The sequence below is a fragment of the Phyllostomus hastatus genome, unplaced genomic scaffold, assembly GCF_019186645.2.
Source record: "Phyllostomus hastatus isolate PE091 unplaced genomic scaffold, TTU_PhHast_1.1 phas_contig_17, whole genome shotgun sequence".
NCBI lineage: Eukaryota > Metazoa > Chordata > Mammalia > Chiroptera > Phyllostomidae > Phyllostomus > Phyllostomus hastatus.
The window spans coordinates 3493214-3520073 of record NW_025333664.1 but is presented as its reverse complement, the minus strand read 5'-3'; the positions used below and the strand labels follow the sequence as shown (position 1 = coordinate 3520073).

Here is a 26860-nt window from a genome sequence, read left to right as displayed (position 1 = left end):
CCGGCCGCCCTGGGCCCCGAGCCACCCCTCTTAGAGGGGAACTGGAACGGACTGAATTACGTCCCCCCAAAATCCATGTGCTGGATGGAGCTCTGCCCCCCGACATAGCTGGCATTTGGAGAATGAGGCCTTTGGAAGACACTAGGGTGAGACAAGTTCATCAGGGCGGAGTCTCCGCCAGGGAACTCGCTCCCTTACAAGAAGGGGAAGAGATCAGAGACCACCCCGCCCCGATCGCTCCCCAGCAAGGACACAGCAAGGATGTGTCCGGTCTGCAACCAAGTGGAGAGAAACAGACCCGACCGGGCTGGGACCCCGATCTCGGACTCCCAGCCTCCAGAAGGGGAGAAATGAACGTCCGTGGTTGAGCCCACCCAGGCTGGGGGGTTCTGTTGCGGCGGCCACCTGGGCTGCCCAGTGCAGAGGCCACCAAGGCCCAGAGTGCTTCGGGACCTGTAGCAACTTGCCCAAGGTCACACACCAGTGACCTGGGACTCAAGGCCAGACCTGGTGTCCACAAAGCTGGGCAAGGTCCCGGGTTTCCCATGTGTAAAAGCAAAGGCAGGACTCACGCTATTGGGTGAATGGCTGGTGTAAGCGGGTTGTCACTGAAGACAGAAAAACGTCAGTGCTCCGCACCAAAATGGGGGTTGGGGGCAGGGCAGTGGGAATGTTGCCGTACTGAGTCTACCAAACAGGGTTTCGGAAAGAGAGACAGAGGACAATGTGACCGTGATTGATTGATTGATTGATTGATTGCTTTTAAGAGTGGGCCAGCCCACAGTCAAGGGCCTGAATCTGAGGGGAGCGTTTGTGCCCTGAGCTGGCAGTCACGCCCAGGTCCCGGCCACTCAGCGTTTACTTAAAACCGATGGACACAGCTGTGAGTGGGCACCAGGCAGCTTTCCAGAACGGCAGGGTCAGTGACAAGAAAACCAGCTTCCTGGTGCGTCCTGCCCTCGATCAACACATCTGGGCCCACCCCCCGGTTTCAGCAGGGGTACCAGCCTGACCCACACCCTGCTCTGGCCCCGGAACAAGTGGGCAGCGGATCCTGCCGCCCCGGATGCCAAGACGGCGGCGGCCCTTGGGACCCACACGAGCAGGCCGGCTCCGGAGCAGCCCGTGTTTGGCCTGGCCGGTGCCCGTCTCGGCCAGCAGCTGACCTTCCGGGAGCCTGATGCCATGCGGCGGGAGTATTTTGGGAGAATTTTTTGCCAACAGACACGGGTGGGGGCTGCCAGGACGAGAGGAGTGGAGGAAGAGGCACGCACAGTTCTCCGGGGCCTCGACGGGGGTTCACAGTGCGGGTCCCACGCCGAAGACGCCGAGAAGTCTGCAGAAAGACACGTTGAAGCCAGAGTTTCCTCAACTAGCAGAAGCTCCTCTGGCCATCGGGGAGGAGAGAGGGTGTCTGTGTGTCCCTGGGCGTCTCAGAGGGACACAGGGGCAGATAAAATGCAGGCTTTTTAAAAGTATTTTTTACCCTTTCCCAGGTAAGGGGTACAGGCCGCCTAAAGCAGGGAGGGGTCAGCGAACTTCTGGAATGCGCCACAGAGGACACAGTCTGGCCCCTGGAGGACGTATGGTCTCCGTGGCGACAACGCCCGGTCCCTGAAGTGTGGGGGCGCCCAGGCGCTGCGCCCACGGGTGAGCGTGTTCCGACAAAGCTCCACAGACGACTTGGGGCCCGGAATCTCGCCTCGTCTTCACGGCACGAAACACTGTTGTTCTTTTGATTAGGAATCACCTTTCAAAAGGCGCAACAGGGCTTCTCGCTCGCCAACGCAGACAGCAGGCAGGGACCCTGCTTGGGCGGCCTCTGCGCTGCAGGGGGGCTCAGGAAGGGCAGCCTGCCCCCCACCCCCCTTCGCCCCCACCGAGGGACCAGCGGGAGAGGGAAGCAGGGGAGAGGGCTTTTGCCCTGGTCCTCCTGAGGAAGGCTGGGGGTAGGGGAGCGCCCTTTCCGAGGGTGTGTTTAGTGATCTCTCGGTAGTATCATCGGGCGAAAGGCACTGTGAGAACGTTCTGCTCCCCGGGAGGATGCGACCTTCAGGGCTCTGCCCTCCACGTCCGTCCCCAGGGCGTGGGACTCGCAGGCAGGCGAGGGGTGAGCGGCGTGCCCAGGGGACTGTGATAGCCACCGGGGCTCCCTTCAACCGGAAAGTAGCCCCAGCGCCTGGAAATGCCGCTTTCTCCACTCGCCGCCCTCCATGGGCCAGTGGGTTTGAAGCAAAGGCGCTCCGATCCGCCTCCGAGTTTGAGGAAAGTGACTTTACACCAGGGGCTCTCAATGCGGGGCGGTGGGCCCCCCCCCACCAGGGGACGTCTGGCAACGTCTGGTGACATTGCTGGCTGCCACGGCTTTCCTGAGGAACGCCCCTGGCATCTGGTGGGCAGAGGCCAAGGAGCCGATACCCTGAAAACCCAGAAGGCCCCCAGCCGAGAACTGCCAGGCTAAACAAACACGTCGGTAGCGCCGAGGCCGGGACACCCTGTCCTAAACCTGCCTAAAAGCGGCACTTCCAAACTCCTGGGGTGTTTGGGCCGCGAGATCCCTGGAGATTTCTCGATCCCCTTTCTCCCCCCTCCCTGCCCAACCCCCACCCCCAGTAGATGAAGACAATGAGGCGCTCAGGGTTGGGGCAGGTATAAGCAAGTAGCTTCATTTATTGTTTCCTCCTAAAGGAAATGACCAACCCGCACCTCCACCCTATAAACATTTACTAGCCCTGGAAGGTTCTGAGGCCCCACTGCCATTTTTAAAGAGCTCCTCTCTCCACCAATGTTAGGTCAAGTCACTCAGCAATGGAACCTGAGAAGGGGGAAGCCGGTGGGGGGCATTTTACGAAGTTCAGGACCAAGAGGAAAACCGAAAACCCCGAAACGACCCCCACCCCCCTCTTTCTTGCTCATAAACCAATGACTGCTTTATAAGGGGCTTCTTATGAACAGAGACGGAGTTTTAAAGGTCTCAGGGCACCGCCGCGCAGGGCTTGCTGGCTGAGGCCCCATCGTGTTCGTGGGTCTGGGGGTTGATGCGTTACTGGGCTTTGGGGTGTGGTACCCTGAGCGCACGTGAAGGCCGGCCCTCCGGGATCCAAGCTTTGGAAACGGGGTCACCACCGAGAGCCAGCATCCCTCCCTCCCTCCCTCCCTCCAGCAGGGGGGCTTTCTGGGTTGCGGGGGAATGCAATCACAAAGAATGCAGACAAAAATGTAACCAACATCCAGCTACCCACACTAACAATTAACAAGGCTTAATATAGTGGTTGCTTTTTTTTTTCTCCTAAGGAAGCCTTTTATTTTAGAATAACTTCCGTTTCACAGCAAAATTACAAAGATAGTACAGAGTTTCTGTGTACCCCGGCCCAGCTTCCCCCGACGTTAACACCTTCCACGACCAGGAGAGACTTGTCAAAACTAAGAAACTAAGGTCCACGGGCCACTATTAACCAAACTCTAGATGTTTTCGGGTTGCCCCAGTTTCGCCGCCGATGCTGTAGTTCTGCTCCAAGATCCAGTCCAGAAGCCGACACGGCGCTTCCTGATGGTTTCCTGTGGTTCCGAGAAAGAAAACCGGACAGGAACAGCGGGCGTGTGTTTGAAAGACGTGCCCAGCCCCAGCCCTCGCCTGCCTCCCTCCCCGGGGGGCAGCTGGTGCGGGTCCACAGGCTCGCTGCGTGTGTGTGTGTGTGTTTGTGTGTGTGGGTGTGAACCCGCCAACCACATCCAGGGTCCTGTGGTGCCCCTGTGAGTGTGCTCTGACCCGGGGACAGACGGTGACACCCTAAACCTCCTTCTGCAACTGGCTTTCTGTTCTGAGCCTGTGTCGACCCACAAAAAGGCAGTGCTTGTGTGCCCTTCTGGCCATTCTTGGTGGCTGCGTAAATGCATGACACACTTATTTCTCCAATCCCCTGCCCGTGCGCGGACGTTTAGGCTGCGGCTGACGTTGTGCTATTACAGTGTGTGATACTCTGGGACACGTGGCGCATGCCATCCCCATGGTCTTTCCTAGACAGCGTCTGGAGGTATTGCTATTAAAGCATCCGCCTCTAGCCCTGGCCGGTGTGGCTCAGTGGACTGAGTGCAGGCTGCGAACCAAACGGTCGCCGGTTCGATTCCCGGTCAGGGCCCATACCTGGAGTGCGGGCCAGGTCCCCAGTGGGGGGGCGCATGAGAGGCAACCACACATTGATATTTCTCTCTCTCTCTTTCTCTCTCCTTCCTTACCACTCTCTCTAAATATAAGTCTTTAAAAAAAAATTTAAAAACAAACAAAAAGAAATCCAGCTCTGGAAAAAAAACACACCCCCCTCTGGCTGCCCCCGGACTCTCCCCACCCAGGGTGTGGGAGCACGCAGGAGCCCCAGTGCAGGGGCACGCAGGGCCCTCTGCCCCGACGGTTACGTTGCGCTGCAGAAGCCGAGGGAGGGAGGGACCGAGGACAGGAAGGCTGCTGCCATGAGCAGGTGGATAACGAAGAGGAAGGTCTGAGCTGCGGGTCTGGATCTTACCCTTCAGGGCACCCACCCACCAAGTCAAGGCCAAGGGCTCAGCGTCTGTTTTGGGGACCCCCTACCCCACTTATGTACCCCCACGGGGCCAGGGGGAAAGAGAGGATGGCTTTGCATTCTGCAAGAGCCGGATCCCAAAGCCAACCCGCCACTTCCTGGCTCTGCAAGGGCGGGGCTGACCGTCTCCTCACCCCCCCAGACGGGAACAGCGCTTGCTGTGCAGAGCGTGGAGGGAAGAGGTAAGGGGCCGACCAAGGAGGCGGTGAGAATCCATTACAGCTACAGAGGGGTCTCGACTCACCCCTCCCACCGGGTCGCTGGGGCTTCGCACAGCGATGCATCTAGATCATGAAGGAGTCTCGGAGTCTGGTGTCTAGATTCAGCCGTGCAAGGTCCTGCCTGGACTGGGAAGGGCCCCCAAGGTCCCGGGGAGCGGGGAGGGAAGAGCCGCGGCCCCATCCAGGACACGGGTCCGAGAATGCAGCCACACCCTGCTCAGAGCCGACCCGCGCCAGCCGGGACAAGCGCCCACAGCGGCACCAGCACTGGAGTCAGGCTCCTGACCTCTCCGGGTCGCGGAGCAGCGAACTGAAGCTAAAGCTCACTGTTGCTGCAAGACGAGTCCTGAAGAGGCAGGACATTTTACAAGTGGGGCTGGAGAGAAGTGGTTCTTCTTGCTGAACCACGAGAACAGCTCAGTCTCAGTGCTGCGGGAGCTCCTGGAAACGCTGGTCTCCGAAATGCGGTGCAAGCACCAGGGAGAGGCCAGAGGGATCCGTGGGGACACAGGGGGAACTATCACAATTACAACTAAGTGAATCTCAAGGACCGCCGGGCGTCAGGGAAGGTGGAAACAGGCAAGCTGAGCTTCGACGACAACCTCCGCTTTACCGGGGAGTGAGATTTAAAAGCAAGGATCTCGTTTCAGTCACGAAACCGACAGCTCCCTGGCTCCATGTCCACCTCTCAATCCGGTAAGACGGCCTTCACCTTCAGGAGTGTGAGAGTTCACTAGCGCTCTCCAAGCCAGGGGTGGAACTGTAACCTCCTACCCTACCCACTTTGGGTCCGGTTGAGCCATGTGACTGGCTCCGACCAACGAAATGTGAGAAGCGTTGGGTCACTTCCAGGCGAAAAGCTCAGAGCCGCCGCCCCCCCCGCCGCCCCCCCGCACAACACACACGGTCTGCTCCCTCTGGCGTAATAATCGGTGACCTTCAAAAGGGATCCGAGCCCCTTCCCAACCCACGACGGAGCCGTAACTTAGTATGCGAGAGCAACAAACCTACTGAGATTGAGGAGTTCACTGTCATCGCACAATAAATCCGTTTATGTTGACGAGACAAAGGAAGAACCAAAAAGATCAAATTTCCAGACCCCAACCTTGAGCTCGCTGATCCCAAGCTGCCGAACCAGGACTCTGAAAGATCCGACTGGGTCGACGCTGACAGCTTCAGTGATGGCGAAATGAGTGACCTGTCTCCATATTACAATGAAAATCTCTGCGTCCGTGAACGATCAATGAGTTAAAATGTGTATTGGGTAGCATTAGAGTTTTGGATTGTTTTTACGAGTGCCTCCTGGTTAGATTTTCTGTTTTTGTCTTTGTGTTATTGAGAACAAGCTATTGTAAAGACTATACTTTCAGGGATCATTTCTACGGTTCGTTACTAGGAACAAGCCGTCGTAAAACAAGAGAGGCAGGACGTATTCCTATTTAGAGTGTGTACTCAAAAATTTAGCCCTGGCTGGTGTGGCTCAGTGGATTGAGCGCAGGCTGCAAACCAAAGGGTCGCCGGTTGGATTCCCAGTCGGGGCACGTGCTTGGGTTGCAGGTGAGGTCCCCAGTAGGGGGCGCACAAGAGGCAACCACACACTGAGGTTTCTCTCCCTCTCTTTCTCTCTCCCTTCCCCTTCTCTAAAAATAAATACCTAACATTTAAAAAAAAATTATTAGCGGGGATGCCACGTTGAAAACCGTCTAGCGAGAGTGTCTCAGAACGTCTCTGCGCCCACACGCAGCCGAGGTCTGGACACCTCCTATGCCGTGAGAGTTCTGCGAGGCACAGCCAGCTCAGGAGAGGACGCATGTCTGAAAACACAGTCAAGGGGAAAAAAAAAAGTCCTTTATCAAAGGCCAAAACACAAGTCATGGAAACCGCAGAATAACTCGCCTGCCTTTGTGTGTATTGTTCAATTGCTGGGCAGATGAGCGCTCTGGAGGCCGCCTGTCATGCTAAGTGCTTAGATTTTTTTTTCTTCTTCTTCTTCTTCTTCAAACTACATGAAAGCGAGACAGAGGCTGACGTTACAAGACAGCACAGGCCTAACTCCAATGCTTCAAAACATGCAAGCCCTCGATTCGGGGAAACAGCGCCAGTTTTTATTCACAGCCAAATTTAATTAAGCCAGACAACAAAAGATGGAAACTTGAAAGCGACTCTGGGGAGATAAAGACGTGAGAGAACAACACGTGACCGCTAAGATGCAGGGAAACGTAATCCTCACTCAGTCAGATTTCTCAGACCGTCCAGAGAGAGCCGGTGGGGGTGGGGGTGGGGGTGGGAGTGGGGGGGATGGATGGGAACGCGGAGAGAGAGAGCCCACCAGTCGGCTCAGGCCCTGGAGACGGGGTCTCGGTGCTCTGGTCTCCAGACGCTTCTAAAGGCCCTGAGCCCGTTCCACGGGCCTTGTCACCGCCTGACCGCAGCTGGGGGCGGGGGGCAGCCCTGCACCTGCTCCCATAAAAAGTTGGGGGGAGTTGTGTGCCGTTCTGTTCACGAACGCTGTGGGCTCGCCACTCCCTTGAAGGGAAAGACAATTTGTGCTCTGACCGCCTTCCAGCCAAGGGGTGGGAAGAAATACTCCGGCGAGGCGGCTTTTTGAAAGTAAAGCTTCTTTTTATTTGGGAAGAATGTTGGATGTAGAGAAGAGTGGCAAGACGGCCCAGAGTTCCTGTGTAGCCCTCACGCCAAGGTCCGTTTCCCAAGGCGTGAGGCTTTGTCAACAGCCGCTGATGCCGCAAGGGCGGGAAAGAGTTCGCACTGCACACTCCTCACCTTCTTTTGAGTCCGGCGTGCTCACGCGCGTGTCACTGATCTCTGAGGGAGGAGGGGAACACGCGTGCGCACACATCTTTGGGGCCCTGTCCTTGACATCCTTAAAGTGACATGGGTGGCTTCGTGTCAGCATTCTAAGGTTCAGTCCTTAAAAACTGAAACTTGGACTGATGTACCGAAGCGAATAGTGATCTGGCCACACCACAACAAACACAAGGGCTACCATTTACTGTGCACCTACTGTGTGCCAGACTCTACACAGACGTGATACAGGGTTTGTCTTGTCGTGAGGACCTGCGGAGGAGGGGACGGTTCCCCAGCTTTAGAAAACTCAGAGACGTTAAGTGCCTTGCCCAAGGCCGTGCAGCTAAGACGCAGCCCCCCGGGAAACAGACATGTGGGATTAAGCTGTGTCGAAAGAGAATCACTGTGGATGTCGTGCCACTCTCCCGGGCCAAGTCACACCCTCCGCTGTCACCGAGAACTTCCGTTACACGGCAGGAAAAGCCCCCCAGCCCCCCACCCCATAGATCATCCAGAATTAGCTGCAAAGTGTCGGGGAACTGGGCCAGGCAGCCCCAAGCATGGCGAGCGCTGGAAGGCTTCACCGTGAGGCCCTTTATGGAAAGCCGCAGTTGGCAGCCCCCCGCTCCTGCATGGGAACAAATTAACATTGGCATTCCAAACACAGGAAAGGAAGGAAATTGGAAACACAGTTTGTACTTGGCCAGCCCTTTGAAATACTGTACCAGGCTACCGACATCAATTAATGAAAAGCAAGGCTGTGCTGAGAGGTTCTGGTTTGGAAATGCATTAACACACGTTAAACATGTTTGTACAGGAACCGGATTAGAAGCGCCCTGGCTCCAAAACAATAAAGCAATTACCCTAAAACTGGTGCTCTCGGAGTTGTCATTAATTCAATCCACTCCACGCGGATCAGCACGGGCTTTGCGCGGCTCCCAACGCCGCCGCCCGACACAAATGTTGAAAGGACGGCATAGCACGTGCTGGTCGGGGGGGTTGCACATAAGTAAGTGTCAAACTCCATACGCGCCTAATGTCCCCCAAATCATAAACACTCCGCTCCGGGGGCGGGGGAGCCGCGCACCGCGGCGGCGCTGGCGTTCATCCGCACGGCCCTCTCCCATCGGGTTTGCGTCATTTTTTTTCACCGGGGAAGGTTCACTGTGGAATATCTGTTCCATATTAAGAAATACCAAGCCCCATTTTTGTCAAATGTGATTTGTCAAATGCCATTTGCTGCGAAGCCCGGAATTCGACGGCAGCCTGAACACACAGCTCACAGTGGACGGTTGGCGTAATCGCCGCGCCCGCCCACCGCACGGTCTGCAGGGCGCGCACCCTCCCTGCGTCAACCGTTTCGGCAACTGGCAACAACAAAAAAAAGCCTCCGGAGCTCTGGAATGAATAAAGCGCTGTGCCTCGGGCGGCCCGCGCAGAGGACCCAGCGTGCTGGGAGAACAGATCAAAACCGCTGGAGAAGCCAGAACCTGCTTCCCAATTGTGAAGGAACGGCTCCAGAGGAAAGAGTTTAGATACGATGTGAGTGGGTCCCCACGAGTCTGGCGGGCAATGAAAGAACCGGCGGGGTTCTAGAGAGACTAGCGCCCTGGGGCGCTCCACCCACAGCTCTCCCCACCTGCACCTGGTGCACCCAGGGGTCTACGTGACAAACGTCCCTGAGGTCACCCACCACCCCGCTCCGTCGCCCTGGTGACGTCACCCCCCGCAACGCCTCGCGGGTCTGGGATCCATCAAGTCGGGGCAATTTGGGTGTGTAAAGCTAAATGTGTTATCATTTTCACCACAAATTAACAGTTTCTATGTAAATATTGGTATTTCCTCACCCCATGAAGGCGAGAGGCGGCGAATGGCACCGGCGCGTTTGATTTAAACTAATTAAAAGCAGAGGGTCACGCAATTCAATATATTGATTTTACCAGTGGGACTTAAATCTTTTATAATAAGTGTACACAGCTGCAGGCCTCTCCCACCACCACGCTTTAAAGGCTAATCCTCGCATTCCTTCTGACAATCCATGACAGGTCCCACACAGCCCCGCCCGTGCCCTCACCCCCGGTGACAGGGCCGGAGTGCATTGAGGCGAAACAGTTGCAGCAACTTGCAAAAGGAAAAAAACAAAAAAACAAAAAAACAAAAAAAACCCAGAATTGTGTCACCAGCCCCCGGCGAGGTCTAAAGAGCGACTGCAGAGAAATGAACGTGGAGCCGTTTGGTGCAAAGGCCTCCCCCTTCAAAGTGCTCAGCTGGTGCAGCGGGTGGGCAGGGTGCGGCGGGGTGGGGCCCGGGGGAGGGTTAGGACACTCTGCGTCTTGCAGTGGGCCAAATATGACCTTACCCAACAGGGGGAGGAATATTCAAGTGATAGGGGCGATCAATCAGCCTAGAGGGGACTCTCCCTGGAATGAAGTCATCACTTGACTCCGACTGCAGCGGCCACGTGACTTTGGCTCCCGTCGCAGGCACGCCGGTGCTCGGGGATCGCACTCCAGCTGTGTTTCTCTGTGCGGCGGCGCAAGGCCCCGGACCGGCAGCGCGCCGGAGCGGCAGCCCGGAAGCGGCTGCTTCTCTCCGTGCGTCCAGGGCGCGTCGTCCCTTCGCCGCCACCCCTGAAATCGATTCGTATCTGGGCCGCCTCCCTTACCCTTCCGATGGGCCACTCCCCAACCAAATGACAAGCCTGGAATAAAGACTCAAAATAGCCACTCGAGCTGGCACCCAGGGCTCAGCCTTAACCTGCTCTCTGGTTCCAGGAGAGAAATTCAAAGAAGATCCAAAAAGTTCAAATCTAGGTCACATAATATCCTTTGGAGAGGGCGGTGGTGGGTGGTGGCGGTGGCGGTGTGAGGGGGAGATCTTTGATTTATAGAAGCAGGAGAACGAGGTTTAAGGGGAGCGATGCGGAAAGGGTTACTGAGCACACCGCCGCTGGCGAGCTCCTGCGGCGAGGGCGCGCGGCGCGGCAGGGAGAGGGAGAAGGGACACAGCCTGTGTGACATCTGCATTAACCTCTGGCTGCTCACCAGTGAGGGCCGCGCTCCACGCCCTGGAATGCGGGGCGGCCCTTCCAAATCTTAACACAAGCCAGGTTACAGCTGCAGATGCCTGCGGCCCGTGCTCCCTTCCCGGAGCACTCCCTGAAGGAAGTTTTTTAAACTGTAACAGAATCTTTCTCTAATACTCTACAGTGGTAGGGCCTGTTCGGAAGGGGCAAAAGGAGAGATCTTAATGCCAAACACTTGTCAGCAAAAAAAGGGGTCGCCAGATGGTACAAAGGAGAAGTCAAGCAGCACGAGCCCTCGCCCCTCCTCCGCTGCATCCACAAAAGCCACTTTTATACGCGGAGCCCGATAATGATAGGTTTCCAACTTTCTCTCTCTCTCTCTCTTTTTTTTAATTTAGCTTCGAAGATTAAACAAAGTGGGTTCCTCCAGAGCCTGAACTGGAGATAAACATGCATTGCACATGCTGGCAGGCTTCTTTTGCCGGATTTCTCCAAAGAAAGAATGGTGGGGGGTGGCGGGGGGCGGCGGGGGGGGGGTAGGATTTCTGGATTCCGGCGGCAGAATTCACGTTGCTTGGGGACTATTGAAGAGGAGGTAGCCTGTTTCGAATTCCAAAAATTAAGCCTGCACAGGGGAGCCCGGGGCATGTTAATCCAAACCAGTTTACAAGTCCCGCCTTTGAACTCCGAGGGCTCAGGTTGGGACGATGGGAGGGTCCGTCCGGCATCTCCGGCGGAGTCCCCCCGGGCTTCCCTGAGCAGGCCGGTCTTTGTCCTAAGGTGCGGCCTGAAGTCCTCTCTCCCAGCACCTGGTTTTGTCATAAATGCTCCTCTGGTTCCCTCTCCAGTGCGGATCCCACTCGGCCTGGCAAAAAGCTTGAATTCCGAGGACTTATAGGAACAAAACCCAGTCTGGCTGCAGACAGAAGGAAGAACACAGGCACCAGGTCTGCAAAAGCCTTCAGAACCCGGGCAGAGGTCTCCTGAGCCCTGCAGGACAGCACGGCATGCGGTGATGGGAGGAGGGTCCGCCTCCCCCTCCCCTTCCCCCTCCCCCCCACAAGATCTCCATCAACAGCCCCCCCAGAATCCCCCCAGGCCCCCTACATGATAACAAGCAATGGTTTGATATGGACAAGTGACATTTTCTCACTCTTAGGTAAAGTGTGAGACTAAACACACCTTTAGAAAACTTGCTACGTTACAGATCAATGATTTGCAACCCAAGGAAAAAGTGAGTGTTTTCTCAGCAAACTCAACTTCCAAGCAAGTTTCCTGCACGCACCACCCCCCCCACAACACACACACACACACACACACACCCCTGCCCGCACCTCCAGCCTCCCCCAAGCCCCTCCTGGGGAGAAATTCCAGGACCACAGCAGATTGGAAGGGACAGGCAGTTTATCCCCTTGCTGAGCAGAAACAGGTCAAGCTTAGAAGCCGCTACAGAAGAGTCCTGCCAAACTGCACTCCAGGTTTTCACCCCACTAATCACCTCGCGTTTTGGGGGCAGAGAAAGAAAGAAAACAAGGTCAGCGCGCGCTGTGAAAAAAAGCCGCTCTGCCTTCTAATTTGGAGGGATGTGCCAGAAAGCAGGACCCGAGAAAGTCAGGGCTGTCCCACAAAGCCCGGAGCCAGCCCAGCTGATTAAGAGGCTCAGACAAGCCCGTCTTTGTCCTTTCAAGATGAAAGCAATGGAACTAACGGGGTTGAAAGGTGTGTGTACAGCCAGGGGAGGAAAACCACCCGGCTGTGGCCTTCCCAGACAAGTTCTAGCTTGCTCCCCCACCATCAAGGGGAACAAACAGCCATGCCCCAAGATCCCCAGGGGCACCCACTTGGCAACCCAGTCCTTCTCCAGGGGAAGGGGGGTGGGGCGCCTGGGTCTGGCCCCGCTACTGGTCCCCAAGCAGCAGGGTACTTTGTGCATGGAATTTGCAAAGCCAGGGCTTACAAATACCTTTTTAATGACCCCAGCCAGGCTCCGAAGGCAGCCACCGCGACCTGCTTGCATCCGCCGGGAGCCATGGGTACCCAGGCCAACGGCGGGGCCGTAAACCCTGGCCAGAGGAAGGGCCCTGGTTCACCCTCAGCCTCCGAACAGAAACAGGGGTCTGCTTTAATTTACCTATTTCTAGGCAGTTGGGATTTTTTTTTCTTTAGTTTCTGGTATAGGTCGTAAATACACATCGTTAGAGAAAAAGCCACACGGACCAAAGTGCAGATGATGAAAGATCAGACCCCGAGCTCCCATTCCCTAAGCACCCCCCAGCCCCAGTCCCAGCCCCAGCCCCAGCCCCGCCCCTCTCCCCGGGAAAACCTATTTCCAGGTCCTGGGGTCTTCTCCCCGTGGGAAGGGGCGATGCACCAGCACACAGAACCTCACTGATCTGCACCTTGCTTTCCCCCACCTCATACATCTTGGAGATTGCCCTCAGTCAGGACATATGGGGAGCTGCATCATTCTCACAGGCTGCTTAGTATCAGTTAAACTTTCTCGAAGTTCCTTAGACCTCTAAGCCTCCCACCCCTTGCTCGCTGAAGCTCATTTCACTATTGGATTGTTTGGCTGTTATTAAGGACAGACAATGGCATCTCGGGCACTGCAGGGACCTTATCTGGAGCCGGAAGCATGGAGGTGGATCACGGCTTCCCCGCGCCCTCCATCCAGGCCCGCAGTGCCCGGTGGGAGGCTTGGGGATCATTGTTTCCGTGTTGACACAGCGCCCGTGGGCGTTGAGTTGGCTGTCCTGACTCCGTTCGGATTTTCGCAGCAAGTTACACGTGTAGAAGGAAAGCGGCTCAGGACACAGCGCTATCGGGGCGTGTTATCTCGGAAACCAAATATTTGGTCATCGGCCCTACACAGCGCTGCCGGGGGTGAGCTGGAGCAAGTCTGGTGAGTGTGCGTGCAGGGATGGAGGAGGCGGCGGCGCCCCCTCCGCCGCCCCAGCCTCGCGTCTCCCGGGCCGTCGCGGCTCCAGTCCCGAGCCGGGTCCCCCAGCCGCCCCCGGTGGCGTCTGCTCGCAGATCCCGCGCCACCCAATCGCCAAAAGCCGTGGTTTGCACGCCACATGTGATAAACGCTGAAAATGGATTCTGCCCGCCCGGGACCTATCATTAAATATTTAAAATAGAAAGCTCGCAATGGCAACGTTTCTTCCCCAGCGCCAGCCAGCCAGGAGAGCTCAGAGCGAGGGGGCGCCCGGCGGCCAGGAGAGGGGCCCCGAGGCGCTCCGGGCGCACGGCAAGCTCGGGCGGGCGCTTCGAGAGCGGACAGGTAGGGCTCACCAGGTGGGGGATGGGGAGCGGCGCCCGCAACGCCAGGGCCAGGCAGGGCCGAGAGGGGCCCAGAAAGGGCGGGAAGGCAGTTTCGCCGAGCAGGGCCCTTTAAATCCAGGTGGAGCGGACGCCGCGGCAGGGCACAGCTCACATGACCAAGTTCCGCGCTTTGAACTGAGCCGCGGCCCGCCTGGCGTCTCCAGCTCCAGAGGTGCGGCAGCCAACTTAGCCCGGAGGGGCCTTCAGACCAGAATTCCCTCCCCCAAACTCCCACAGGCAAATGAGCCTGGCTCGCTCTACCTGGGGTGCGCACAACGTGGGGTCCACTAGGACCCTGGGGTAGGGGAGCCTTGGCCAGGTGCTGCTGGCGAAAACGGCCAGAGTGGGCTGGATGTGAGAGGTGGCCCCCTCCTCCCCGTTCCAAAGCGCCTTCCGAGCGAGACGGTCACCCCCGCCCTCCTGCCCTCACTCACCGAGGTTGACGAAGCTCATGACCATGTCCGCGTCGGTGAGGAAGTGGCTATCTTGCAGGCTGGCCAGAGGGGGGCCCTGGGTGCTGAAGACCGCCTTGTAGGGGTAGGAGAAGCCCTGGCCGTCGGGTCCGCCGCCCTCCTCCACCGCCATGGCATTGTACAGGTCCAGCATGAACATGGGCGCCGAGTTGTGCTTGCCCTGGAGGTGGGGGCGCGGGCGGTGGGGCAAGCCCAAGATGGAGAGGATCTCGCGCTGCATCTCCCGCCGCTCCTGGCTGCGGAGGCTCCGGTGGATGAAGCTCGAGTGCACCTCGTTGTCCAGGCTGAAGTCGGCCAGGGCGGAGCGCAGCAGGAACAGGGGCGCCCAGAGCGCCACGAAGCTGTGGGGCGCCGCGGCGAGCGGGGAGCGCACGTGCATCGCGCCGGCTCTACGCGCCACCCGGGCTCTGGGCACCCGGGACCGGGGCCCGCGCCGCCCCAGGTGGCGAGGGGGACAGGCAGCGGTCCACGCCGCTAGGTCACTTGCAGCAGATGGGCCCCGCGGCGCCCGCGCCGGACATGGCCCCTCCCGGGCCCGCTGCTCTCTGCCGGGACCCCCCCTTCCGGCTCGGTTCTGGCCAGGGGGCCCCTCGCCCCGCACTGGTCCGGGCGCACCGCTGGGCTTGGAAACCCGCTCGAAAGAGCGAGCGAGCGAGCAAGAAGGCGGACGCGGGTGGGAGGAGCAGCCAGCAAACCTAGGAGCCGGGCGAGCGCGCGCCGGGGAGGCAGCGAGGCGGCGGCGGGAGGGCGCTTCTTCTGCTCGCTGCTCTCGCGCTCCGGCCCTCGGGCGGCGGCGGCGAACCACCCTCTTCTGAACTCCCGCGCCGAGAGCTGGGACCCCGGGTCGCTCTCCAGGGCCTGCGCGCCCTGGATCGCACGAGAGGCCGCCACGGGAGCGCCAGAGTGGTGCGCGCTGGGGCCGGGGAGGAGGAGGAAGAGGAGGAGGAGGACGGACTTCCAGGGGCCCCTCCCGCGCCCGCGGCCTCCCACCTGCCCTCGGCCCCGCCCTCCCCCTAGCTGCGCCCAATGGGTTCATTCATTCCTTAGAGCGAGCTCCGCAAATATTTGTCAAGTGCCCACGGGGTGCCCAGCGCCTGGCCGGCCGCCGCGGGGGTGCGGAGGGAGGAATCCGTGGCGGCCTCCCCTCCCTTCCCCGGACTGGCAGTGCGGACCGGGAAGGAGGCCAGAGCGCGACCCTGGAGATTCGGCCGCGGTGGGGGAAGCTGGGGACTGTGTAAGGTGCGCGGGAACCTAAGGCTTCCCGAAGGAGGCGACCCCCGCCCCTCTCGACGCTCTGCCCGCCTTTGCCCCAGCCGCTGTGACCCCTCGGCGCCTTCCCAACTCCTCACCCGCGTGTCTCTTTGCACGTGCCATTCTCTCTGCCCGGAACCCTCCCCCCTCCACGGATCCCTCCCCCACCGCCTCCATCAGCGCTTAGGCTGACCGACCCTCCCCCAGCCCAAGGCGCCACTCAGGTGCCCCTTCCTCCGGGAGGCCTTCCCAGACCGGCACCGCTGGAGTCACTGCTCTGCCTCATTCCCACACACACTTGCTTTATTTTCTGTAACTCCTCTCCCTGTCTGCAATGACTGTCTGCGCTCGTCTTGCTTTCCTTGTCGCCTTGTCTCCCTCACTGGAAAGGGACCGCTGGGGCCAGGGGGGTGGGGGTGGGGGGGGGGAGAAGCCAAGCTGGTGCTTTTCTTGGTTGCCCTGGACCCGCCATGACTTGAACTTAGGGCCTGGCGGCCACGGTGGCTGCACAATCAGTTGTTTAATACACAAACGAAAGCGTGGAAGCTGGAGAATTCCTCCCCGGCTCCTCCCCCTTGGGGCTCTGTTTATTTCCAGCCACACCTCCGCCTGAGACCAGAGACTGGCGCCCATGGCTCTCTGACCTTCCCCACCAGCCCCTGCCCGGCGCCCAGTGTGCACCCAGTGCACCTCGGAGGGTCTGTGTCTGGGGCCTCACTGGGCAGACGGCCGCTCCGGGCCTCCCCTCTTCCCTCCGCTCGCTTGTTCATCCCACTCACAACGGTGAACCACCCGCCCGGACGGAGCCCAGTGCGCACCGGACCTGGGCACCGGCCCCCCCCCCAGAGCTCCGAGCCTGCGGGGGGCCTTAAGTGAGTTGCTGCTGCCCTGAGCCTTAGTCCCTTTATCTGCATACATGCGACTGACATAACTCCTTGCCCAGGTGGCAGCGAGAACGGTGGCATGAACGTTCAGCTGTGCCTCCTCCCGTTGTGGGGCCGCCCTGCCCCACGGAAGCTAGCCCACAGCCAGGTTCGCATGGGAGGTGCGGGGCAGGGTGTCAGCTCCGGGCCTTTGAAGGGCTGGATGGGGGGCTGGGGTCCCCTTGGGGACCGGGTGTGGCTAAGCCTCACCCGCAGAGGAGCCCGGTCTCCTAGCTTTCCTGGAGCAGAGGTGGTTCTGCCAGGCACCCCTTGGGGGCTTTGGGGAAGGGTGGCAGCCTGAGGGTCCCCAGGGGAGCCCAAAAGCCAGGCAAGGAGAAGAGAATGCAAGGCCTCGCGTGCAGGTCCTCGCCATTCAGATCTTGTAGGCAGGCCCCGCATCCAGCGCCCGGCTGGGGCTGGGCTTCTGCCCACCTGCCTGTCACTCAAAGCGCTGGGGAAGCGCCCTCCACCTGCCCTTCATCCACTAACTCCTTCCCTCAGCAAAGGTTTGTTGAGCGCTCGCTGGGCGTCCGGCAGGGCAGGCCTCAGGAGTGTGCCACCAATGTGGGTGGCCAGGCCCCCTCCCTCACAAGGACCCCACACTTGGCTTGGTGCCCCGCTGTTGCCTTGTTACATTTATTAATGACCTATGCAGAAAGGGCCCCCGTTCTCATTTTGTGCTGCACCCCGAGAATCGCGTGGTGTATGCGGGTGCCGGGCACAGTGCCGGGCCGGAGGGCAGAGCAGTGGGTGAGCCCACACGGTGGCCGCCCACATGAAGCTGGCTTTCAGTCCAGGGAGCAAAGCGAGATCCTTGCGTGCAGTGTGGGGTAGGAGGAGAGGCTGTGGTTCTGTGTGGATCTTCTCAGGCAAGGCCACGGCGTGCTCGACTGCCGGAACCAGGGGAGCGGGGCATGCAGGAGGGTCGGGGGAGCGGCCAGGGGCAGGCGCTGTGGATGACGGGAAACTGACACGGGCTACCGAGGCGGGCGGAGGAGTGCTGACCGGCGCCCAGTGTCCACTGGAGAGTGTGCACCCCAGACCGGGTCAGCCTGTGACAAGGGACGGGACAAGATGACCCGGTGACGTGGTGGGAGGCAGGAACAGGATCTCCTGGAAGAGGTGCCATTGACCTGAGTCCCGGGCGGAGGGCAAAGAGGAGGCTCTCCCTGGGAGGATGGCAGGCAGCGAGTGCCCTGCAGGGTGGGCAGTGGGAACCCGGCTGCCCATGCCCCCCCCTCCGCCGCATGCGGGCCTTCCTGCCAGGGGCCAAGCCTCTGCACGGCCCTGCCGCCTCCAATGCCAGCTGGGACGAAGGCGCTCGCTCTTTCCAAAGCTAAAATGCTACTCCTGTGAGTTCTAATCCACTCCCAGATCTTTTGGGGAGATTTTACCCAGCAAGTAAGGCTGGGGTGAGGGACCACCCCAACTTGCACATGACAACTGATTGGTCAGCCTCTGTGCGGCCCGCCCCGCTCCAGCCATGGGAAGGCCCTGCAGGAAGGCTTACGGGCTACCCCTCTGCGCGTCTCACCTGAGCCCCCCTGAGCCCGGCATACAGCCGGTGCTTGGGAAGTACCTGCTGAATGACTAGTAGTGAGCACAGCTCATCTTAGGAGCCCGGCGGACTGCCCCCAGGTCAGGCGCCTCCCAGACCCCTTGCCCGGCCCCCCTTGCTCTGGGAGGCCATCTTCTCTCAGGCGGGACGCAAACAGGACAGGCTCTCCACATCCAAGAGATAAGGTTCCCTCTGAGCTCCCACAGCCCCCGATTTGACCTTATCTTTCCTATGGTTCATGCCGGGAAGGGGGGGGGCTCTTTATTTCCCCTGCCTTCTCCCCCAGGGGAGACCCCCAGGCGGCACCAGGCCCTCGGTGAATGCTTGCTGAATGAGTGAGTGAATGAATGAGTGAGTGAATGCAAGCAGGCAGGCGGTAAGTATCTGGCCGGGATTTCATCGGGTGCTGTCTCAGAGCGGAGGCCACCAGCAAAGGCTCCGTGACTGTTTGGAGAAAGTCTTGGGTGGGAGGCAGCAGCCCACCTCGCACACTCCAGCCTCGCCACTTGCAATTGTGTACCAAGGGTTCAACCTCTCCATGCCTCAGCTCCCCCATCTGCACCCTGGGGGCCTCAGCTCCCCCATCTGCACCCTGGGGGCCTCAGCTCCCCGATCTGTACCACGGGGGCCCAAGCCTGTGCCCTCGGGTTGCCATGAGGATTCACGTGAAGGACTTCGCAAGGTGCCTGGGGCCCAGAGAAAGCGCTGGGTAAACTGCTAGCTGCCATCTGGAGGAAGAGAAAAACGTGTTCACAGGAAAGCCTCCTGAGTTCACCAACAACAACACAAGCCTGAGGACGGTCTGCGTTTTGGCCGAACAGATGAGCCCTTTCATCCCGGCTCAGAGACCCAGCCCGGGAAGCAGCAGCGAGAGGGCAGAGTGGCAGAGTGGCTCAGAGGTGAAAGGCAAACCCCTGCATTCTGTCCTCTCATTGTGTGCCCCCCCCAGCCTGTCCCCCCAAGCTCTCCAGGGCCCAGGAACTCCCCAGGGGCCTATCCCGTTTCCCCCAGCAGCCAGCCTCCCGCCCACCCACCCCTGGGCGGGGTTCCCCGGGCACAGGCAGGCACCCATCCCCGGACTCCCAGGCCGTAACCCGATCTGCCAGTCTGCTCCGCACCTGGGCCCGCTCCCCTGGATGAAAGACGGCCTGGAAATGGGAGGGTGTTATTGTGTCTGGCCCGCCCGGCTGAGGGCCCGCACCCCTCGCTCGCCTGCCCGCGCGGGGCGAGGGGTTTTCATTGCATACGCCATCGGTCACGTCGTGCCGCGGCGATTTTGACCAAGTCAGCACACGTCTCCAAGGCAGTAAGAAGAGAAGAGGACTGTGCTGACACACATGTTCAGCGGGAGGTAGGGACCTCGTCTTCCTCCGCCAAGCCCCTCTGCCGTCTGCCCGGAGGAAGCTCAGCCCGCCTGGGGCTCCCGGGGGGGCACGGTGCCCGGCCCTGGGGGCTTGAGGGCTGTGCCCTCCATCTACCCACCTGGCCAAGGCAGGCCCGGTGACCTGGGCCCCAGACCCCAGCAGGGAAGAGGAGGCCAAGGGCTTCCTCGAGCACAGACTTTAAAATCCTCGTCTGCAAAGAGGTCCGCCACCCCGGAGAGGAAACCGTTGGAGCACACCTGTGAGGAAATGTCATTTTCCCAGCAGCTCTTTTGTTGCGCTGGAGGCAGGCTCCATGTGGGCTCACTCGGGGGGCTTTCCCTGCGCAGTCCAGAAGCAGAGCAGCGAGACACCCAACGGCTTCTATCTGCCTCAAGCACGCAGGGCAGCGGCCACAGCTCTGAGTGGGAAACACAGACAGACACACACACACTCCGGGGCAAGCCCACGGCCGCCAAGGCGGGCTTTCCCGGGTCTCCCAGACAGCCAAGGGGAAGCTGCGGTTTTGTTTATTACTGTTATTCCTTCCTTGGCGGGAGGAAATCTGGTTTGGTTTTGAGCGTTACTCCTCCTGCTCCGGCTTCGGCGGGAGCCCTCTCCGTCTCCCCGGACGGGCGCAGAGCGGCTGACGAAAGTCCGAAGCCTTTCCCGCCCACCAGCCACGAGCCCCTGCGCCACCCGCTCGGACCCCGGAGAAGGAGACAGAAGTCGCACACGGCTTGTGTGTGGGGACACCATCGCCCAAAGTCACATCGGCCGCCGCAGCCCAGGCTCTTCACCACCGCCGGTTTAGGGGTCTGGGGGAAGGTCTCCGCCCCTCGGTGGGACCCTAAGGCAGCGCCTCCCCACCCTGGCTGTGCAGGTGAGTTCCCGGGGAGCTGTCAAGATGCAGCCTCTGTCCCTCGCCCCCGCAGCCGGCCCAGGGGGTCTGCGACCGTGCACTTTGACCCAGGTCCAGGGGCACAGACACTGCTTGTCCAAGGGCTGGCTGCGGAACGGCCAGTCCCTGCATCCCTGAAGGGGCCGCCGACTGTTCAAGGCTCCGAGTGAAAACTTAGATACCTGCCAGGTGCTGTTCCGAGGGACAGCCCTAGGAGATGTGCATTGTTATCATCCCCATTTCACAGACGAGGAAATGGGGGCTCACATACCTCAGGGAACCTGCTCCCAGCCACACAGCTGGTGGCGGAGCGGGGAAGTCAGAATTCAAATGCGGACATGCCCCAGGGAGGGTCTGTCTCAGTCCTGTCTGAATGTTCCGGGGCCAGTAGAGGCCAGTAGAGGCCACAGTGGGTGGCTAATCGGTGTTGATAAATGCCCAGAGCACCTCTGAGCTTCTCTTCAACTGCTTCTTTCTGCACTTAAAGTGCCCACAGGTACCGGCGGGGGAACGTAAATTCCCAGGTGCAGGGCCTGTGGCGGGAGGCCCAAGGAGCACTTACCTTCTACCTGACTTCACTAATGGGGACCGCGAGTGCCGACGCAGTGACAGGTGGACACGGGGCCGAGACGCAGCAGGGAGAGGCAGGGACCAGGGCGGGCCGGAAACCACCTCGCCATGGGTGATGCGCTCCAGGAACTGGACACCGGTGCTACCAGATAGTTCTAATTTCCAAGAGAAGCTGGAATTTTGGGTTTATATGTGATGGCTTTCAGTGGGCGTTTGTTGCCGGATAATTCACTTTGGCTTTTAACCGTGAGGCCAAAGAAAAGCTGTCTGCCAGGCAGGTTCTGTGAAACCAGCTTACCGCTGGCCTTCCAGGGGCCTGCGCTGGGTTTGGGGGACACGCCGGCCACCCCGACCCGAACCGGAGAACCGCCGAGGTTTGATGTGCCGTACGCATTTCCGTCCGATTTGCTATTTGAGGAACACTCATAAGAGGTCGGAAAGACTCACCCCACCCCGGCCAAATCAGACCCTAACTCTTCTCTCCTCCCTCACTGCGTTAATATATTTTTTTTAATTCCTTGTTCTACTTTGGGTTCGATCTTTATTTCCTCCGCCTTTGAAACCCCACACCCAGTGAGACCAGTGGACCTGAGCCCACCTTGCACGCGCTGCGAAGACAAGTGAGGGCGGCATCCGTGCCGCAGCCCCCCGACCGGGGGCCCCTTGCAGGTTTTCCTGAGTGGGCTCGCTGCCCTAAGATTAGATGCCGCGTCTCCCGTTTCACAGAGGAAGATATGGAGGCACGCAGGTCAAGGAGTTTGGCCAGGCCCTGGTTGGAGGATCGTCCCAAAATCCAAAAGGTCATGGGTTCGATTCCCAGTCAGGGCCCATGCCTGTGTTGCAGTCTTGGTCCCCAGTGGTGGGGGCGTGCGTGAGAGGCAACCCACCCATGTTTCTCTCTCACATCTATGTTTCTCTTTCTCTCCCTCTCTCTCTCCTTCCTTTCCCCTCTCTCGAAAAATCAATTAAGTTCGTCCTCAGATGAGGGTTAAAAAAAAAAGAAGAAGAATTTAGCCAAGACTACACAGCCAGGGGAAGGGAACCCGGTGTTCAGGGCCTGGGCAGCCCGATCCTGGCTCCATCATTTCTTCCAGCTGCACCACCCCCCCACGAAGCCGGCCCACCACTTTTCCTTCCACGGCTCCCACGATGACTGACCACTGAGTAAGGTTACCAGAGTTAGCAAATAAAAACACAGGACACCCGGTTACATTAGACTTTCCAATAAACAATGACTAAGTTTTCGTATAAGAATGTCCCATGCCACTTAAGACACATATATTTAAAAATTAGTCATTGTTTACCTGACATTCGAATTTAACTGGGCGTCCTGTATTTTACAGCTGGCAATTCTACACTCACGGGCTTTTCTGGGTAAAGCAAGATGCTTCTGCTCCGTCCTAGGCTCTGCCCTGTGGTTAAATGCCCACCTGAGGGCCTTGGTACCTGCCGCGCCGTCTGCCTGGACGGTTCCTCGGCTGATGCCCACACGGCTTCCTCCTTCACCTCCTTAAGCCTCTGCTCAAGTGTCATTTCACCAGCAAAGCCTTCCCTGACTGCCGACCAAACACCGGCCTTCCCTGTCCTCCTGGCCACGTCCTCCCTTTGCCTGTGACATGGGACATTGTTTATTGTCTCCCACCCCCACTGCCCCGTGGGCGTGGGTTTGTTCCCCACCGTAAACAGAGCCCAGAACAGCACCCAGCACGTAGTAGACACTCAACAAATACTGGCCGGGCGAACTCCCTGACGGTGCGCCTCGGTTTCCGTCTGACTCAGAATCAGCAGCTGGGACTGTCACTGGCACCCTGTCCCCGAGGCGCTGAGAGATGGCTCCTCATCGTGCAGCCCAGCCTGGGCAGGGAGACCAGGTGACAATGCGGCCTTGGCAGATGGAGACAGATGGGAATGGCCACACCGTCAGGTGTTCAAGGGGGGCTTCCTTTTCTCCCTCAGGGACTCAGGCCCCCAGAGGACGAGTCCCAGGGACATGAACCCCCAAAGCCAGCCACCCCCATTTCTACCCACTGCTCAGGGTGCGTGCCCTCCCCGACCCTCACGCCAGTCGGGCTGCGAGGGGAAGCTCTTCTGTGAAGGAAAACACGCTCACGGGCATCATGATCAATGAAGCTGACGGTCCAGGTCTCCACACGCGCCGTCTGCATCATCCGTGCGACCCCGTTCAACCCTCACAACTCTGTCAACGGCATTGTTTTTGTGCCCATTTTACAGGTGAGGAAACCGAGGTTCGGAGCGACGGCGCTGTTTTCCCAGGGTTACACTACGACAAAGGGATGGAGTCCAGTCCAAGTGCAGACAGCCCCGTGTCAGTCCCCAGGCCCGTCCCCTCACCTGTCAGCCAGGTGTGAGGGCAGCGCGGCCTGGCTGGGATGTGGCGTGAAGTGCCCGCCTGGGCTTGGGCCAGGGTGGGTGCCCCCACTGGCAACCCAGTCCCCCCGGGACAGGGATGATTAGATGATTCTGTTTAGAGAAGGTCACCTGATGGCCACCATTTCAAGCTAGCCAGAGGGACCGACGCCCCGGCCTGGAGCAAGACGACTCACCAGGCCTCTCGGATTCGTTCCCTTGGGAGCCTGAAGTACAAAACTCTGGGGAAATGCAGCTCCTCGCGAGGCAACGGGGGTCGGGCTGGGCCGGATGCAGAAAGTGACTGATTAGGAGCAAGCTGGTGTTGCAGAGGCGCCCGCCCGGGCCACCATGTGCAGCAGCGCAGGCTGTGTGCTGCGCGGCCCCGGGTCACCATCCCCACCCTGGTCCTCGAGAGCCGTGGTCTCCAGAGTCTTGCACGGTGGGTGCTCCCCGAGGGGCCGCATCTGGCAACGCTGGGCCTTGACGTGCTCCCGGACTCAGCCACGTGCATTTGTTCAGTTTCCACCAGATGACAGTCCCTCGGCCTTGAGACAGCAATGGGGGGACAGACGCTCCAAATCCCTCATGTACTAGTGCGGGGAGAAAGATGAGCAACGAGAATGAGTGGCAAATGCCACGGAGGAAAGGAAAGCCAAGAGCGGCGGAGAGTGACGACAGGTCGGGGAGGCCCCCCTGGAAAGATGATGCCTGCAAGGGCGCCCCCGGGTGCGTGGCCCGGCGAGAAAGGGTGTCCTAGTGGGGGCGTCGGCACCTGCCCAGACCCTGAGGCCAAGCCCAAGGGCATGTGGACTGCCTGGCCTCCTAACGCCAGCTGTTCCTGCGGCCTGATGGGTCCCTGTGCCCAGATTCCTGGACACAGATGTCTTGATGACACCACCCCCTCTCTGGGCGTGGCTTGACCGGGTCCCTAATTCTTACAGCCAGAGGAACTCAGCCCCAACGTCCAGCCGGGGCCCCTGTCCGCCCGCCAGCAGAGTCCACACACTGGTGTTGCTGGGCGCTGGGCCGCTTCTCCTGGTAGGAGGCTCAGCCCCCTCACCAGCCAGGCCCTGCCCCGCCGCCTCTGGCAGGTGTGCTCCCAGGGAATCATCTGCAGTTGCCACACCGGGAAGCACAATGTCCCCGGACGTCAAAGAGGTCACCACGATTGCAGTCACCTCGAACCCAGACCTCAGCGGCTGCTGAGATCCCAGGTCCGAGGCTGCTCCCCCCAACCGAGGCCTTCCATGAAGGGCAGCAGCTGCCGACGCCTCCAGCCACGCCCCCCCCCGACCCCCACCCCAATGCCGTCCTCTGTGGCTCCCCGGCCCCTCCACAGCTCTGGCACCACGGCCCTGGTTTGGTTTTCATGGGGTAAACTTCTCTGGTTCCCAAATGCCTGGAGGGAATGTGCTGGCGGTGGGAGGTGGGAACCGGAAAAACAAAAGGACACTTCGCAGGGGTTCCAAAGCCTCTTTGTGACCAGAAAACTTAATTTACAGACATTTTGTCCTTTTATTTCCAGTTTTGAAGGAGAAAAAACAAACCCGGTTGAGAGTGGCCGCACTGAGTCCCCTTGCTCAGAGGTCAGCTCGCAGCCTCTGGGGCTGCAGGAAGTCCTCCGCGTTAAGCAGTCAACAGGCCAAGCAGATAAAACCATCCCGTGTTTAAAAGGCGGGTCTGTCTCCGAGGCAGAACTTTTACAGGTAAAATGCCAGAACGGGACGCGGCGAAGTCCTGGGTGGAGATGGCCCCGTGTGGACAGGGATCCCTCTGGAAGCCGAGTCTCCGGCAGAACAGAAGGTCCCGGGGCCTGGGTGCGGCCCTGCTTCCAGGCAGCCTCCCCCAGAAGCTGCACTTTCCAGGTGAGTTTGGTGCGGCGGACGCCTCCACGCCTCGGCGGAGCCGTCACCTGGCATGACCTCTCCTCCCCCCAGTCATTACAACTCTGCAAAGGACTTCCTGGGAAGCAGGACTTCCTTCCTGGCCACGTAGGTTTACAGAACGACGAGCTCCAGAAAGAGAAACAGGTTTCATCACTGCAGGTCTTCTCTGTCGCTAATTAGAGGGCCGTGTTCCCCTGGGCTGTCTCACTAAGTCAGCCGTCTGTCTAGTGCCTCTGATACAAGCCACGGTCAATGGGCGGGAGGCGCTGTCCCAGGCGCAGGGCTGGGGCGCGGCTGGGTCCCCGGGGCTCACATGGGGACCTCCTCCCCTGGTTCTGGCTCTCTCTCCTCCAGTGTGGCATCTGCTTGAATGTCAGCTTCATTATTTCCTCCCACACACAGGGTCCCTCTGTGGGGCAAGGGGACCTGGCGGCTGACCACCCCAGACACACAGCGTCAGCGGGTGGCCCTGGAGGAGATGGGGTGCTTCTCGCTTTCCCTTACTCTCAGGAGAGGACATCTTGGTCTTGGCTCACTTCTTGGGCCAGGGGACCGAACACCTGGATCTCCTGGCTAGGTCACCTGCCCACCCATGTCAAGGTGGGGGTCAGGACACTGGATCAGCCTCACCTGAGACCCATGCCATGGGGCAGGAGCACTTCTGGCCAGGCAGGGGGCTGCTGTCGCCAGGAAAAGGGGGGCAGGGCATGCTGGGTGGCCACATCAGCAGATGCCAGCACCAGGTCCGATCAAAGGAGCCCCTATCTGACAAGCGTCCGGATTCCCCAGGAACTGGCAGTTATCACGGCCGAGTCGCCTCTCCGTCCTCCAGAGCGGTCCTCCTCGCCTGGCCGCTGGCAGAGCCTCTGGACGCCGGGGGCTCACCGGCTGGGGGGGGGCGGAGCCAGAGGGGTGCTCTGTGCTGCTGTCTGGGTTTTGCACTGGGGCTCTGCACAGCTGGTGCTCCTCGTGCCCCCGGGGACAGAGGAGTTCGCAGAGCCCCACACTCGCTCCAGCGTGGTTCCCGGTTTCCGCTGCCGCAGCTCCCGCACCAGAGGCAGAGTGGCGCCTGCCTCGGTCACCCAGGACGGCAGCTGGCGCGTACCTGGCACGTACCTTCCTCCCCTAAGCTTCCTCCTCTGCGGTCCTTAGCCTGCGGCTTGCTTCCTCATGGGTCCAGCGTGCCCCAGGCACCAGGTCAGCCTTCCAGTCAGGAGGAAGGAAAGGGGAGGAAGGACCAGGGGAGATGATGGCCTTTCCAAACTAACGTCAACACCTCTCACCCTCACATCTCCTCGGCCACTGCAGGGGCACACGGGCGCCCTTAGCTGACAGGGAGGCGAACCAGTGAGGACTTCTCTCTGGAATGGTGCTGGTTTCAAGGACGGGAGGAGGGGAGCGTGGGTACCGGGTCGGCAGCCAGCAGCACCCACCTCAGCACATCACAGGCTTAATTCAGTCCATCTTCCTGACGCCCGGGGAGTCTGCATGCATGACGGCCCGCCGGCCACGGGCAGTCCCGTATCCTGGCTAATAAAGTTGTATTGGCACACAGCCACAGCCGTGTGTTTCCATGTTACCTGTGGCTGCTTTCGTTCTGCAACGGCAGAGTCGA

The 26860-nt window shown here is 59.7% G+C and overlaps 1 protein-coding gene across 2 annotated transcripts in view; it reads right to left on the bottom strand.

Moving 5' to 3' along the window:
• The window catches only part of BMP7 (bone morphogenetic protein 7), a 70383-nt gene extending 55031 nt beyond the window's left edge, over positions 1-15352 (bottom strand). For both annotated transcript variants that reach the window (XM_045833527.1, XM_045833528.1), the window contains exon 1: positions 14387-15352. In XM_045833527.1, coding sequence (XP_045689483.1) covers positions 14387-14804 — 418 coding nt within the window. In that variant the 5' untranslated portion in view covers positions 14805-15352. The remainder of the gene's footprint in view (positions 1-14386) is intronic.
• Positions 15353-26860: the final 11508 nt, after the last annotated feature.